The 16,035-nt window shown below is 37.9% G+C and overlaps 1 protein-coding gene across 1 annotated transcript in view; it reads right to left on the bottom strand.

Moving 5' to 3' along the window:
* Positions 1-16,035, bottom strand: part of TEX15 (testis expressed 15, meiosis and synapsis associated) — an 80,257-nt gene that overhangs the window by 34,072 nt on the left and 30,150 nt on the right. The window contains exon 4 of the mRNA XM_008541675.2: positions 10,760-10,925. Coding sequence (XP_008539897.2) covers positions 10,760-10,925 — 166 coding nt within the window. The remainder of the gene's footprint in view (positions 1-10,759; positions 10,926-16,035) is intronic.

Here is a 16,035-nt window from a genome sequence, read left to right as displayed (position 1 = left end):
AATGGCACTTTTCATAGAAACTGAACAAACAATCCTAAAATTTGTATGGAACCACAGAAGACCCCAAATAGTCAAAGCAACCTTGAGAAAGAAAACAAAGCTAGAGGCATTACACTTCCTGATTTCAAGTTATATTACACAGCTACAGTAAGTAAAACAGTATGGTACCTGCATAGAAACACACACAGACCAGTGGAACAGAATCAAGAACCCAGAAATAAACTCACCCATATATGGTCAATTAATACTTGACAGAGGAGCCAAGAACACTCAACAGGGAAAGGACGGTCTCTTCAACAAACGGTGTTGGAAAAATTGGATATTCACGTGCAAAAGAATGAGATTAGATCCTTGTCTTACACCACTCACAAAAATTAACTCAAAATGGCTTAAGAACTTAAAGGTAACATCTGAAGCTATAAAACTCCTAGAAGAAAACATAGGAAAAAACTCCTTGACACCAGTCTTGGCAATGACTTTTTGGATATAACATCAAAAGCACAAGCAACAAAGGGAAACATGAACAAGCGGGACTACCTCAAACTGAAATGCTTCTGGCACGGCAAAAAGAAACAATTGACAAAAGGAAAAGACAACCTATGGAATGGAGGAAAATATTTGCAAACCACATAACTGATAAGAGGTTAGTATCCATAATACATAGGGAATTCATACAATTCAATAGCAAAAACATAAACAATCTGATTTAAAAATGGGCAGAGAACTTGAATAGACATTCTTCCAAAGAAAACATATAAATGGCCAACAAGTACATGAAAAGGTGCTCAACGTCACTAATCATCAGGGAAATACAAATCAAAACCACAATGAAATTATCCCACACATGTTAGAATGGATGTTCTCAAAAAGATCAGTGCTAGTTACGATGAGGAGAAAAGGGAACCCTGATGCATTGTTGGTGGGAATATAAACTGGTTCAGTCACTATGAAAAACAGTATAGAGATTCCTCAAAAAACTAAAAACATAACTACCACATCATCTCGCAATCCCTCTTCTAGGTATGTATCTGAAGGAGATGAAATTGTTGTCTCAAAGAGATATCTACACTCCCGTGTTCATTTCAGCATTATTCACAACAGCCAAGACATGGAAACAACCTAAGTGTGTGTTGAAAGATGAATCGATAAACCAAATGTAGTATATATACACAATGGAATATTACTCAGTCATTAAAAAGAAGGAAATCCTTCCATTTGTGACAATGTAATGGATCTTGAGGGCATTATATCAAGTGAAATAAGTGAGAGGAAGACAAATACCATATGATCTCACTTACATGTGGAATCTAAAAATATCAAACTCATAGAAACAGAGTAGAATGATGGTTGCCAGGGAAGTGGGGGAAATAGGGAGATGTTGGTCAAGGGTACAAACTTTCAGTTATAAGATGAATAAGTTCTGAGGATCTAAGGTACAGCATGGTGACCATAGTTAACAATACTATATTGTACACCTGAAAGTTGCTACCAGAATAGAGCTTTAATATTTTCACCATAACAATAAAATGGTAATTATGTGAGGTAAAGCACGTTAACTAACCTTCTTTGGTAAACATTTCACAACATATACATGTATCAAATCACCACAGTGTACACCATAAATTTACACCATGTTCTATGTCAAGTATATTTCAATAAAGCTGGAGGAAAAAAAAGAAATTTTCTAACTCACACAAGAAGTCCAGAGATAAGGCAGTGCATTAGTTTTCTATTACTGCTGTAACAAATTACTACAAACTCAGGGGATTCAAACAAATCAAGTTTATTATCTTACTGTTCTGTAAGTCTAAGCCCAATATGGGTCTCAATGAGCTAAAAATCAAGGTGTCATCTGGGCTGCGTTCCTTTCTCAGGCACTAGGGGAGGATCTCTTTCTTTGTTGACAGAATGCAACCATTAAGCTGGAGGACTGAAATCCTGTTTCCTTGCTGGCTCTCAGATAAAGGCTGTTCCCAAGGTGCAGAAGTGACTCTCATTCCTTGGCTGTAACACCTTTCCTGCATCTTTAAACCTATCCAAGGCAGGCTGAATTCCACTTATACTTCGCTTATTCTGTCTCCTCTCTCTGACCCATTCTTCCGCCTTCCTCTTACATTTTTAAGAGTTCATATGATTAAATTGGGCCCACTCAGATAACTAATGATAATCACTCATCTCAAGGTCTGTAACCCTAATCACATCTGCAACGTCTTTTTTCTTATGTGAAGTAACATTCATAGGTTCTGGGAATGAGGATGTGAGCATCTTTGGGGGAACACTACGCTATCTACCACAGGTAGATTCTGAACTTACTCGGCCCCTCAACAATACTGGGAACTCGAGTTTCTTTTCCTTGACACTCTACACTGTTGTACACAGCTTTACTTATGTCTGGCTCCTGTTATGATGCTATGAGGGCTGCCAGCAGGAACTAGGCCTACTGGCTTCCTTGCTCACAGCCATCAATAGAGACAATGACTTCCTCCTCTCAGGGTTTCTAAGCAAGTCTCACTCTGTGTTCTATTGAACCATATTGACTAGGCTTGTACATCACTAAACCAATAAAGGTAAGGGGAATGGGATGAAGAACAGTTCAGACTAATTATGTAAGATGATTTAGAACTGTTAGGGAGACTGCAGCTACTCATTTTGTTACCCTTTATACACACCCTTCTTCCAACACATATACTTTCAAAAATGCTCATGCTCACACAAACCACCTCACAAAAGGGAACAACCCAAAGTGTCATTCGGTTACTGCATCTAACTTCAGATTTATGATGTGAGTAATATGCCTTCTTTTCTAACAGGCCTGGATATAGATCTGTATAGTCAACATTAATTTGGCCAATACACGGCTACAAGATTCAGTTATATACACTCAAAATACATTGGTGGAGAAAAAATAGGGTAACTACAACTAAATTCAGGAAAGTGAAAATGACACGATGATGGTGAGACTGTTAATTGGTCCTTAGCACAAAATATATCCTTCTAACAAGTAGCTAGCATTCTTTGCGCTCAAAATTCCAAAGGCTAGTAACCATAGCAAGATCTTGTTTAGATGATGGTTACGATTAAGAATTTCAGTCTCCTGGCAACAACCACCTCTGAAACCTGCCCATCCCCCAATGGCCTGAATTTTGAATGGACTTTACAAACTATTGCGTTACAATTTGAAACTGTTTCCTCCCTGAGACTGCATTTAAAATAAATCTTTATATATAAATTTGAGTAGTTCCCATTTACCAGGTGGAAAATGCTTAAAAAGAGGTATTTGGGGAAGATCGAAGGCAACATATTTGTGCTGACGAATACTTATCTCCCATTAAACCTCCTTCCTTTAAAACTCATGTTCACACTAACCTTGGAAAAGATGAATTCTTTTTTTAAATTGAGATAACACTGGTTCATAACACTATATAAATTTCCAGTGTACATCACTGTATTTCAGCTTGTATAGACTACTTTGCGCTCACCACCAAAAGTCTAGTTTCCATCCATCACTGTACAAATGTCCCCCTTTACCCCTTTCGCCCTCCCCCAACCCTCCTTCTTCTGTTAACCACCAAACTGTTCTCTGCATCTACATGAGTTTGTTGTCTTTTTATCTTCTGCATAAGTGAAATCATATAATATTTGTCTTTCCTCATCTGACTTATTTTACTTAGCATAATACCCTCAAGATCCATCCACGTTGTCGCAAATGACAAGATTTCATCTTTTTTATGGCTGAGTAGTATTTCATTGCATATTTAAACCACATCATCTTTATCCATTCATCTGTTGGAGGGCGCTTAAGGTTATTGCCACGTCTTAGCTATCGTAAATAATGAGGCAATGACCAGAGGGGTGCATATATACTTTCAAATTAGTGTTTTTGTGTTCTGTGGATAAATACCCAGAAGTAGAATAGTTGGATCATATGATGGGTCTATTTTTAATTTTTGGAGGAATACTGGTACTGTTTTCCATAGTGGCTGCACCAATTTACATTCCCACAGCAGTGTATGAAAGTCCCCTTTTCTCCATATCTGCTCCAACACATTTCTTGTCTTATTAATTACAGCCTTTCTGATGGGCATGAGGTGATATTCCACTGTGGTTTTGACTTGCATTTCCCTAATAATTAGTGATGTTGAACATCTTTTCATGTGCCTGTTGGCCATGCACATATCTTCTTTGGAAAAATATTCAGATCCTCTGCCCATTTTTTAATTAGGTTGTTTGTTTTTCAGTTGTTGAACTGTATAAGATCTTCATATATTTTGGATATTAATCACTTATCAGATACGTAAATTTGCAATATCTTCTCCCAGTCAGTAGGTTGTCTTTTTGTTTTGTTGATGGTTTCCTTTGCTGTGCAGAAACTTTTTAATTTGCTGGAGTCCCATTTGTTTTTTTCTTTTGTTTCCCTTGTCTTTTTTGTTGAGGAAAAGTACCTCAACAAAATGAAGACCATATATGATAAACCCACAGCTAACATCATACTCAACAGTGAGGAACTGAAAGCTCTCCCTCTAAGACCACAAACAAGAGAATGATGCCCACTCTTGCCACTCTTCTTAAACCGAGTATTGGAAGTCCTACCCAGAGCAATGAGGCAAGAAAAAGAAGTGAAAGGGATCCAAATTGGAAAGGAAGAAGTAAACTGTCACTATTTGCAGATGACATTTTTTTTCCCTGAGGAAGATTTACCCTGAGCTAACATCTGTTACCAATTTTCCTCTATTTTGTATGTGAGTCACCACCTCAGCATGGCCACCAAGGAGTGGTGTAGAGCTGTGTCCAGGAACTGAATCTGGGCTGCCAAAGCAGAGCGTGCCAAACACAACCACTAGGCCACGTGGCCGGCTCCTGCAGATGACATGATTTTATATATAGAAAACTCTAAAGAATCCACCAAAAACTATTAGAAATAACCAAATATAGTAAAGTTCCAGGGTACGAAATCAACATACAAAGAATGGTTGTGTTCTACACACTAACAATGAAATAGCAGAAAGATAAATCAAGAACACAATCCCATTCACAATTGCAACAAAAATTACCTAGGAATAAATTTTAACCAAGGAGGTGAAAGATCTGTAAAATTATTAAGACATCATTGAATTCTTTACTTCAAGCTAATCTTGCAAAGCTAATCTGTGAAATTAGGCCAATAGCAGAAAGGATCTTTCTTACCAAATCTGAATTCTAAAGGCCTTTTGGGTCTAAAAGGAAATGGTGCTGAATTTTTTGTACATTATCCCCCCAAAGCACAGCCTCATGAAGCACGTGGTCTGTGCCCCAAGGTATTGACACATCGAGCACAAATTCAACCACAGCATCAAGCTGGGTACTGACAGTCTTTAAAATGATAGCCTTTCATATAAATTTGAAATGCTTAAATGTAAGTTATCCTAAAACAAAACAAAAAAGGGTCAAGCTGATACAAATAAAGCAATGGACTTCAGAAGAATTCAGTTTCCCTTTTACCTATTAAGACCAGCTCAAGTTTCCTAACTCTTCAAAACATCTCTCAAGACTCTTAGGAAGAATAATCAATCCATCATCTGTGCTTGTACGTCTTTATTATAATGTTGCATTTTATATTTAACCATATGCCTTCTCCACTAGAATGTAAATTCTTTAAGACTGAGAAGAAAATATTCATTTTCTCTGAGGTTATCAAATACAGTATCTGACACAGTAAGTACTCAAGTGTTTAATGAATGATCGGATACATAGACGTTTAGATTATTAATGTGTTTTTGCTGACTTCACAGCTAAGTAGTAGTAGATGGAATGTAGATAATAAGTAGAAATTGGTATCTTTTTTTAGAGCTACTTGCTTTTTTTTCAAGGTATTTTTTTTTTGGTGAGGAAGATAGGTCCTGAGGTAGTATCTGTTGCCAATCTTCCTCTCCCCTCCCCCACAAAGCTCCAGTACATAGTTGTATATCCTAGTTGTAAGTCTTTCTAGTTCTTCTATGTGGGATGACTCCACAGCATGGCTTGATGAGCAGTGTGTAGGTCTGCGCCCAGGATCCAAACTGGCGAACCCTCGCCCACTGAAGCAGAGCGCGCAAACTTAACCACTATGCCACTGGGCTGGTCCATGGAGCTACTTGCTTTTGCTGAGACCACAGATTTATAAACTCCTCTAAGGGGAGCGATAAAAAGAAAAGCCACAGGCAGTCAATGTTATTAATATGGTCATGCACTGCTTAATGACAGGGATACATTATGAGAAATGTGTCGTCAGGCAGTTTTGTCATTGTGTGAACATCACAGAGTGAACTTACACAAACCTAGATGGTACAGCTACTACACACCTAGGCCATATGGTATAGCCTATTGCTCCTAGGCCACAAACCTGTATAGCATGTTACTGTACTGAATACTGTAGGCAACTGTAACACAATTCCAAGTATTTATGTATGTAAACATATCTAAACATATAACAGGTACAGTAAAAATACAGTATAGAAGATAAAAATAGTATACCTATATGGGGCACTTACTATGAATGGAGCTTGCAGGACTGGAAGTTGCTCTGGGTGAGTCAGTGAGTGAGTGGTGAGTGAATGTGAAGCCTAGGTCATTACTGCACACTACTGTAGACTTCGTAAACACTGCACACTTAGGCCACACTAAATTTATTAAAAAAAAAAAGTATTTTTCTTTCTTCAATAATAAACCTTAGCTTACTGTAACTTTTTTATTTTGTAAACTTCAAAATATTTTTAACTTTGACTCTTTTGTAATAACATTTAGCTTAAAATACATTGTACAGCTGTACAAAAATATTTTCTAAAAATTTTCTTTCTTTAGATTCTTATTCTCTAAGCTTTTTTCTATTAATTTTTTTTCTTTTACTATTTAAACTTGTTAAAAACTAAGACACAAACACACACACTGGCCTAGGCCTACACAGGGACAGGATCATCAATATCACTATCTTCCACCTCCACATCTGGTCCTCCTGGAAGGTCTTTGGGGCAATAAATGCATGGAGCCTTCATCTCTTATGATAACAACTACTTCTTCTAGAACACCTCCTAAAGGACCTGCCTGAGGCTCTTCCTGAGGAGCTGTCACTCTTTTCAGAAAAACGTCCATGGTGGTTTGCTTGGTTTCTTTCTTTTTTCATTACAGATTTGCTTGTAAGCAGATAATGCACCATGAACATTCCTCCCCATTAATGTAAACCTTTTGGTGCTGGAGTCCATGTTTTCAAACTTTTTAAGGAGCTTGGTGAGATCTGCCAAAGCTTTTGCTAACCCCTCCACAGTGAATTTTTTGGAGGGTTCTTCTTCTTTTTCTTCTCTTGCAGTTTCCTTTTCTCTTGCCTCTTCTTTGGCTATGAGTTCCTGTTCCAGTTCTCACAACTCCTCATTAGTCAATTCCCCAGGAACCACCTCTAGGAGCTCCTCAACGTCATCTTCATCCACACCTAGGTTAAAGCTGTTTGCCTTCTCAACCATAGCCCTGTTGATTTTTGCAACCTCCTCAACCTTGGCAAATCCTTTGAATTCATGGACAAACCTCTTTAGTGTCTTCTTCCAGATGTCATTCACAGACTTCTTGATGACATCACCCCAATCCCAAGCAAAGTTCTTGATGCAGTCAGAGATGTTGCAGTCCTTCCAGAATTGCATCAGTGTCTTCCTCAGTTGCAGCAATAGCTTGGACAAAGGTCCTCCTCGGGTAGTAGGCCTTAAAAGCTGCTATAACTCCTTGATCCATTGGCTGGACCAAAGAGAGGTGGCGTTTGGAGGGAGAAACACCACTTTGATATTGAGATGAAGATCACCAATAAGAGAATGTCCAGGAGCATTATTAACAATAAGCAAAATTTTGAAAGGTATGTTATCCTCCAAACTGTACTTCTCCATTTCACTACAGTGCAATTCAGGAGGGCATCTTGGAAGAAGAGATGAGTCATCCTTGACTTCTTATTGCTTCCGTACAACACTGGCAGTGTGTGCTTACTGATACGCTTGAAGGCCCTGGGGTTCTTGCTGTGCCAGATCACAAAGAGCTTCAATTTGTAGCCTGCAACATTGTCCCCTAGCAAGACTGCTATCATTCAAACCAGGCAACTTGGCCTCTTTATGGATTAAAGTCTTTTCAGGTGTCTGTTTCTAGAATAGGGAGGTTTCATCCATATTGAATATTTGCTCTGGCAAGTAATTTTCTTCCACAATCAGCTTGTGTAGAGTTTCCAAAAATTCTTCAGCTGCCTTTACATTAGCACTCACAGACTCATCACTCACTATGACATTGTGTAATGAATACAAATTCTTGAATCGTTTAAACCACCCAGAGCTAACAGTCAATTCAACATCATAGTTGGGTCCAGCCTTTTCTTTCAACATCACAAACAAACTTTTTCCTTTGGCTGTGATCATCATGGTGCTGAGAGGGATAGGCTTCTGTGCCTGGTCTTCAATCCAGGTCATTACAAAGTTTCTCCACGTCTGATATAGTCCCTTCTTGAATCTGTGTTGTTCTCGTTGCCTTCAATGAAGCATATCCTTTAATAGCTTCCATCACTTTGTTCTTGTTTTTCAAGATCGTAGCTGTGGTGGAATATTTCATCTCCAAGTTAATCATTCAACATGGACTCTTACTGGCAACATTAGGAGTGGATTTTGTACACTTAGGGGGCATGATGGACAAAACAACATGAGATTAAATCAAATGCAAGAAAAAATGATGTAATCAAGAGATGGTAAACACGAGATGCTGGAGGCTGCTGCCGGTGTAACACAGCATACTGTTTGACAGTAAACTTTTTAAAGATTTTCTGTTTTTTTCCCTTTTTCTCCCCAAAGCCCCCAAGTACACAGTTGTACATTTTTAGTTGTGGGTCCTTCTAGTTGTGGCATGTGGGACACCGCCTCAGCATGGCCTGATGAGCGATGCCATGTCCGCGCCCAGGATCTGAACCGGCAAAACCCTGGACCACCGAAGCGGAGAATGAGAACTTAAACACTCAGCCATGGGGATGGCCCCTAAACGTTTTTTTTAATACGGAGAATGAGTACTCTCTAAAATAACAATAAAAATTATAGTAAATACATAAAGCAGTAACACAGTCATTTATTATCAAGTATTACGTACTGTACATAATTGCATTGCTATACTTTTATACTACTGGCAGGGAAGTAGATGTGTTTACACCAGCATCACCACAAATACATCACTACAACATTATGACAGACATCACTAGGCGACAGGAATTTTTCAGTTCCATTATAATCTTATGGGACCATCATCGTATACGCAGTCCGTTGTTGACTGAAACACCGTTATATACAGCACACGACCGTACTTTCTCTTTTCATTTGATTATTCTCTACTACTAACCATTCTTACTTATTTTTCTTTTCTACCTGTCCCTTAAGGCAACTTAAGGGTGCTTTGCAGCATCACTGATTTAAAAAAGTGAAACAAAAATTTAACTTAATTGAACATTAAGCACCCAGTGTGTTGCCAGACTTAGTTTTATACTACGTCTTTATACTTATACTATGGACACAAAAACAAAATAAAACAAAACTCACAATGTAGTAGGGGAATCAGAAAAAACCAATACATTGTGGTAAATCCTATAAAACAAGTAGAAAGTACCATGGGAAACAAATGAGTTTGTCTAATTGGGCAAATAACTAAGAAACCAATAAATCCTGTACCTGTTGGTCACTTAGAACTCTTAGAACTTTGTACCATGTATTGTATTGTTAAGTAGTTGTTCTAACTTTTGTGTAGTATTAGACAAATAACTGGTTGAAAATTAAGTGTTAGGCAAGGGGGCATTAAGAAAAAGGACAAAATTTTAAAATGCCTCAAAGATCCAAAATCAAAGAACATGCCAGGAGTTCATTTTTGATCAAACTGTTATTTCAATCTGGAAGGGGCAGGGCATATCCAGTCCATTCTACTTTTGCTCAAAACTGTGGTTTTTAGATAAAAGACTATGCCATAAACTAATTCTGTCACTCACCAAGATTCCCAAACTGACACCAAGTGGGATAGCATGTTTGAATCAAGAGGAACTGATTCTAAAACGAAAAACCAAAAACATCCCAAAACGAGTTTGAAGTTTTTGGGTCCATCAAGCTACAGTTAGGTTTTAAGTTAAGTGCAAACTGGTGAAGGAGGCAAGTTCAGAAAATGGAAAAGCTAAACTAAATTGTACTCACACAAGATGTACACATATAAAAAATGTTTACGACGAGAACTTTGCATACGCTGTTATTCTTTCTTATCAAAATAACATAATGGAACGTGCCTTCCCAAAAAGCAGGAGTATTTTTTAAAACTTAAGTTTCAGAAATAGTGGCTCTGGTGGAACAGCTAGAAATAGCCAGATACAATCCTGCCAAATTAAAACATCAACCCAGTTTCTGAAAATCTACTTTCTGAATTCCTTAACTGCTGTTTTATGTTATGCAGGAGGCACAAGAGATCTACAAAATGGCTGCCTAAAAACGTGCTGATGTACGCTTCTGCAAAACTTATCAAGATCAAACAATCAACAATGTCTGAAATCTGGCTACATTAATGTCTACAACCTACTAATCAAATCTCACACTTAGCTTTTCACTATTACACAAAGCTATGAGAAGGCAACAAAATAAAGAATAAACAGTCTCTGTACTTATTTTCTTAGTAATACCAAATCTCAAACAGTAGAAATAAACTCATATTAAGACTTCATAGTAAAACAAAACAAAACCTCAAACTTCTTTAGGTCACAGTAACTTACCTCTTAGAAGTAAAATTTTTTTCCAGATCCTCATTGTGAACCAGTTTTGTATCCCCAAACTGCCATGATGACTGCAGATCACAGCTTACATCAAGCCGGCACTGGTTAAGAGTATCATGTATGAAACTATATTCTCTAGTATTGGTGCAACAAGGTGACAAGTAAACTAAACATAAAGAAAAGGGCACATGGTTATTTGTGTTTAGGATGTCATCATTGTACATCTGTACAATGACAAACGTATATCTGATATGAGACACAAAATAGCTAAGCACGTGGAATTTTCATTAACATGTCGAGGCATCTATTTATGTTTAAGGTTCTATAACAGTAACATAGACTTCCTACACTTGGTATAAATGAAAATACAAACCTTGTTTTTCTGCATATAGTTAACAGAGTTCTTGAAAGTTGACACAGACATATTATACAGTATTAGAATTCAGGTGATTCATTTTCAACTTAAGATGTTGACTCTACAACATGCATTGTCACACAAATCTGGGAACTACTGTTAGGACATGAACATTTCTTGTATTTCCCCCAAATAAGGCAATCTACATACTGGTAAACTAGTTGGCTATTTTGACTTGCAAATACCAGAACATCTTTGTAAACTGCTAACTGATATAGTAGCATGAGTAAGAAGTAACAGACTTTCTCAGGACAATGAGCAATGTTTTAAGCACCGCTATATTAAGTAGATGCATAAAAGGACCAAAACCCTTAAGGAAGAGGACTCAGAGGAAAGCAGGGAACAAATACAGTAGATTCTTGTTATTTGTGGTAGTTATAGTCTATTAAAGTCACCGCCAATATTGAACTAGTGAATACTGAACTACTACTCTTAGGTGAAATACATGGTTAGGTAGCTTCCTATGAACCTCTGGTCACATTTTTGACAAATGAAACGCCATTTGCGATATAGGTTTGCTTGCCAACATCCTTGTAAAACAAGCCAGTTTCATCATGGTTGAAAACTTGCTGCATAACCCTTCTCCTATATAACATTTAGCAGGTGTTTTAAAAATTCCTCTTGCTAAAGGTTTGTCTATTTTTCTGGTCTTTTCAATCAACCAGTTTTTTTAACGTAATTATTTTATTCAGGTCATATTGACTTATAACATTGTCTAATTTTAGGTGTACATTATTACATATCAGTTTCTATATAGACTGCATCGTGCTCCACTGTCATGCTCATTTATCCATTACCAAAAATATGTGCCCCTTTACCCCTTTTGCCCTCTCCCCCACCCCCTTCCCCTCTGGTAACCACTAATCTGTTCTCTTTGTCCATGTGTTTGTTTCTCTTCCCCATATGAGTGAAATCATACAGTTTGTCTTTTTCCGTCTGGCTTATTTTGTTTAACATAATACCCTCAAGGTTTATCCATGCCGTTGCAAATGACACGATTTTGTCTTTTTTATAGCTGAGTAGTATTCCTTTGTATGTATACACAACATCATCTTTATCCATTCATCCATTGATTGGCACTTGGGTTGCTTCCAAACCTTGGCTTCAATCAACCAGTTTTTTTGTTTGGTTCATTGATTTTCCCTTCTTTTGCTTGTTTTGGATTTGTTATTCTTTTTCTTGTTTCTCAAGGTGGAAGATTACATTACTGATTTGAAATCCTTCCTATTTTCTGATGGAAGTATTTAGTGCTATAAATTAGTAATGCTTTGTGTCCCTCAGATTTTGACATGTTGCATTCTCACTTTTATTGAGTTCAATACATTTTTTAAATTTCCCTTGAAATCCCATGAATGTTTAGAAATGTGCTATTTTCCATGCGTTTAGAGACTTACCTATTATTTTCTCTTATTAATTTCTAGTTTCCACGTGGTCAGAGCACACATTCTGTATGACTTCAATTCTTTTAAATACGTTGAGATGTGTCACATGGCCCAACATATTGTCTATCTTGATGAGCGTCAAATGGGCACTTGAAAGGAATGTTAAGGGCCAGCCCCAGTGGCCTAGTGGTTAAGTTCAGTAGGCTCTACTTGAGCAGCCCAGGGTTCGGTTCCCAGGTGTGGAACTACATCTCTCATCTGCCAGTGGCCATACTCTCATGGCAGCCCATATACAAAAGGAAGAAGATTGGCAGATATTAGCTCAGGGCGAATCTTCCTCACAAAAAACAAAAGACAGAAAGCAATGTCTATTCTGCTGTTGGGTAGAGTAATGTTTAAGTGTCATATCCTGTTGCTTGACAGCATTAAGTTCTCTGTCTTTGCTGATTTTCTGTCTTAGTTCTATCAACTACTGAGAGAAGTGTGCTAAAGTCTCCAACTATAATTCTGGATTTGTCCATTTCTTCTTTCAGTTTGATCAACTGGGCTTCACACATTTTGAAGTTCTGTTTGGTGCATACACATTTAGAATTGCTGTCTTACTGGTGGGGTGACGCTTTCATCATTGTTCCTGGTAATTTTCTTTCCTCTAAAGCCTACTTTATCTGACATTAATATAGCCAATCCTGCTTTATTTTGATTATTTGCATGGCCTATCTTTCTTCATGTTTACTTTCAACAAACCTATATCACTAAATTTGAGGTGAATTTATTGACAGTATACAGGTGGATCATGTTTTTTTTAACCATTGCGTCAACCTGTCTTTTAATTGGTATATTGAGGTCATTTACATTTAATATAACTGGTATGTTAGGGCTTAAGCCTGCCATTTAACTGGTTATTTTCTCCTCAGTTATTCAATTTTCTATCTCATTTTTTCATACCTTCCTGTAGGTTACTTGAACATTTTAAAAATTCCATTTTGGGAGCCAGCCCAGTGGCACAGCAGTTCAGTGTTCACGTTCCACTTCAGTGGCTTGGGGTTCACTGGTTTGGATCCCGGGCACAGACCTACAAACTGCTTGTCAAGCCATGCTGTCACAGGCGTCCCACATATAAAGTAGAGGAAGATGGGCACTGATGTTAGCTCAGGGCCAGGCTTCCTCAGCAAGGAGAGGAGGACTGGCAGCAGATGTTAGCTCAGGGCTAATCTTCCTCAAAAAAAAAAAAAAAAAAACAGAACAGAAAAAAAATTCCATTTTGATTTATCTATAGTGTTTTTATAAAAAGCTTTTACTTCTGAGATAACTGTAGGCTCACATGAAGTTGTAACATGTAATACAGAGAGATCCTATATTCCATTCACCCAGTTCCCTCCAATGGTGATATCTCGCTCTATAATTGTTCCAAATACTTTCTCTATATACATTAAGAATCACATCAAAGAATGTTATAATTTGTCCTCCAACTGCCAAACATAATAAGAAAACTCAAGAGGAGGATGGTCTATTACATTTCGCTATAGTCTTACTCTTGCTATTGTTCTTCCCTCCTTCCTAACGTTCCCAGCTTCTCTGTCATTTTCTGTTTGGAGAACCTTCTTTAGCCATTCCTTTAGAGTGGATCTGCTGATGAAATATTTCTTGGTTTTACTTTATCTGAGAATGTCTATTTCACTTCTATTCCTGAAGGATATCTTTGCCTGGGACAGAACTCTGGGTTTCTACACTTGAAAAATGTTGTGCCACTTCCTCTGGGCTCCATGGTTTCTAATGAGAAATCTTCTGTCATTCAAACAATTTTTCCCCTATAGACAATGTGTGGTTTCTCTCTAGTTGCTTTCAAGACGTTTTCTGTCCTTAGTTTTCAAAAATTTGATTAGATTATAATGTGCCTTGGCACAAACTTCTTTGGGTTTAACCTGTTTAAGTTTATTCAGCCTTTTGACTGTACACGTTTATGTCTTTTACCAAATCTTGGAAATTTTTGGCCAATATTTTTTCAAATACTTTTTCAGCTCCACACTTTTTCTCTTCTACTTCTGGGACTTCTAGGACAAAGATGTAAGATCTTTTATTATTGTTCCACACATCACTGAGGCAGGCTCTGTTAATATTTTTCTGTTTTCTCTGCATTGTTCAGACTGAATAATTTCTATTGTTATATCTTCAAATTCACTCGTTCTATCCAATGTCTTCTCAATTCTTCGGAACCCACCCAACTAGTTTTTATTTCAATTACTGAATTTTTCAGAAGCAAAACTTCTACTTGGTTCTTTATTACATTTTCCATTTCTCTGCTGAGATTTTCTATTTTTTTCATTTGTTTCAAGAGTGTGTGTAGTAGCTTGCCGAGACATGATTATGATGGCTGTTTTAAAACCTTCTCAGATAATTCCAACATGTGTTTCATCATAGTGTTGGCATCTGTTGACTATCTTTGCTCATTCAAGTTGAGATTTTCCTTGTGTGTGGTAAAACGAGTGATTTTTAAAATTACACCTTGGGCATTTTGGGTACCGTTAAAACACTCTGAATCATAGTTAATCTTGAGTTTGAACAAGCCTCCACTAAAACTGAGCCAGCAGGCGAAACTCTGTTAGTAGTGAAAAGGTGGGCAGGGTGCTGACTCTACCACCAGGCAGGGTTGACGTCCTGACTCTCCACAGGGTCTCCACTGACACCCTGGGCGTATGCTTTGTTATCATGACAAAGGGGTGGAAGTCCACGCTCCTGACTCGGACTCAGCCTCCCACACTGTGGGAGGGCAACACATGCCTTGTTACTGGTGGGTGTGAAAGAAGTCTAGGCTCCCCACATGGTATTCACTAACTCTACTCCCAGGGAGAAGGGGTGTCTCATCACCACAGGGCAAGGGTGGAAATCCACTGACACTGCAGGGGATGGCAGGGATGGGAACTTGTGAACTGCCATGAAGGGGAGAGGCATAGACGGAAGTCTAGGCCCTCCATTTAGCCTCTGTTTACAAAGGTGTAGGAGGCATGCTATTTTTTTGCCCTACGTTTTGCAGAACTAGGGTGTTTATTGTCAAATAGGTTTCTGTCTTTCTAGGATGACCCTTTCCCAGTCCTTGGAAAGGGAGAACAGACTTTCCTTGGGACTTTTTGGGTCCATGCCATTAGGCATTCTTAGGTTGTGCGCATCCAATCTGAGACATGGAGGACAAAAAGAAAATCCAGAGAACTTACTTCTACGTTATTCCTTGAGTCCCAGGATCCTTAGCTGGTTCGTCATCTTCTACCTTTCAAAATCTTATATTTATTTTATGTATGATGTCCAGCATTTTTAGGTGTACTTAGTGAGAGAAATAGGAGAGGTGTCTGTTCCACTTTGTGTGGAACCAAAAGTAGATGTGTGTTTAAGAAATTAAAGGCCTGACTTAACCCAATTAGTCAAAATAGAAGATGAACATAAAGAATCAGAAAAATACAGTAAGAGTTATGAAATAACCCTATCTT

This window comes from Equus przewalskii, chromosome 28 (assembly GCF_037783145.1).
Source record: "Equus przewalskii isolate Varuska chromosome 28, EquPr2, whole genome shotgun sequence".
NCBI lineage: Eukaryota > Metazoa > Chordata > Mammalia > Perissodactyla > Equidae > Equus > Equus przewalskii.
The sequence above is the reverse complement of the archived record's forward strand: the minus strand, read 5'-3'. Positions and strand labels throughout refer to the sequence as shown.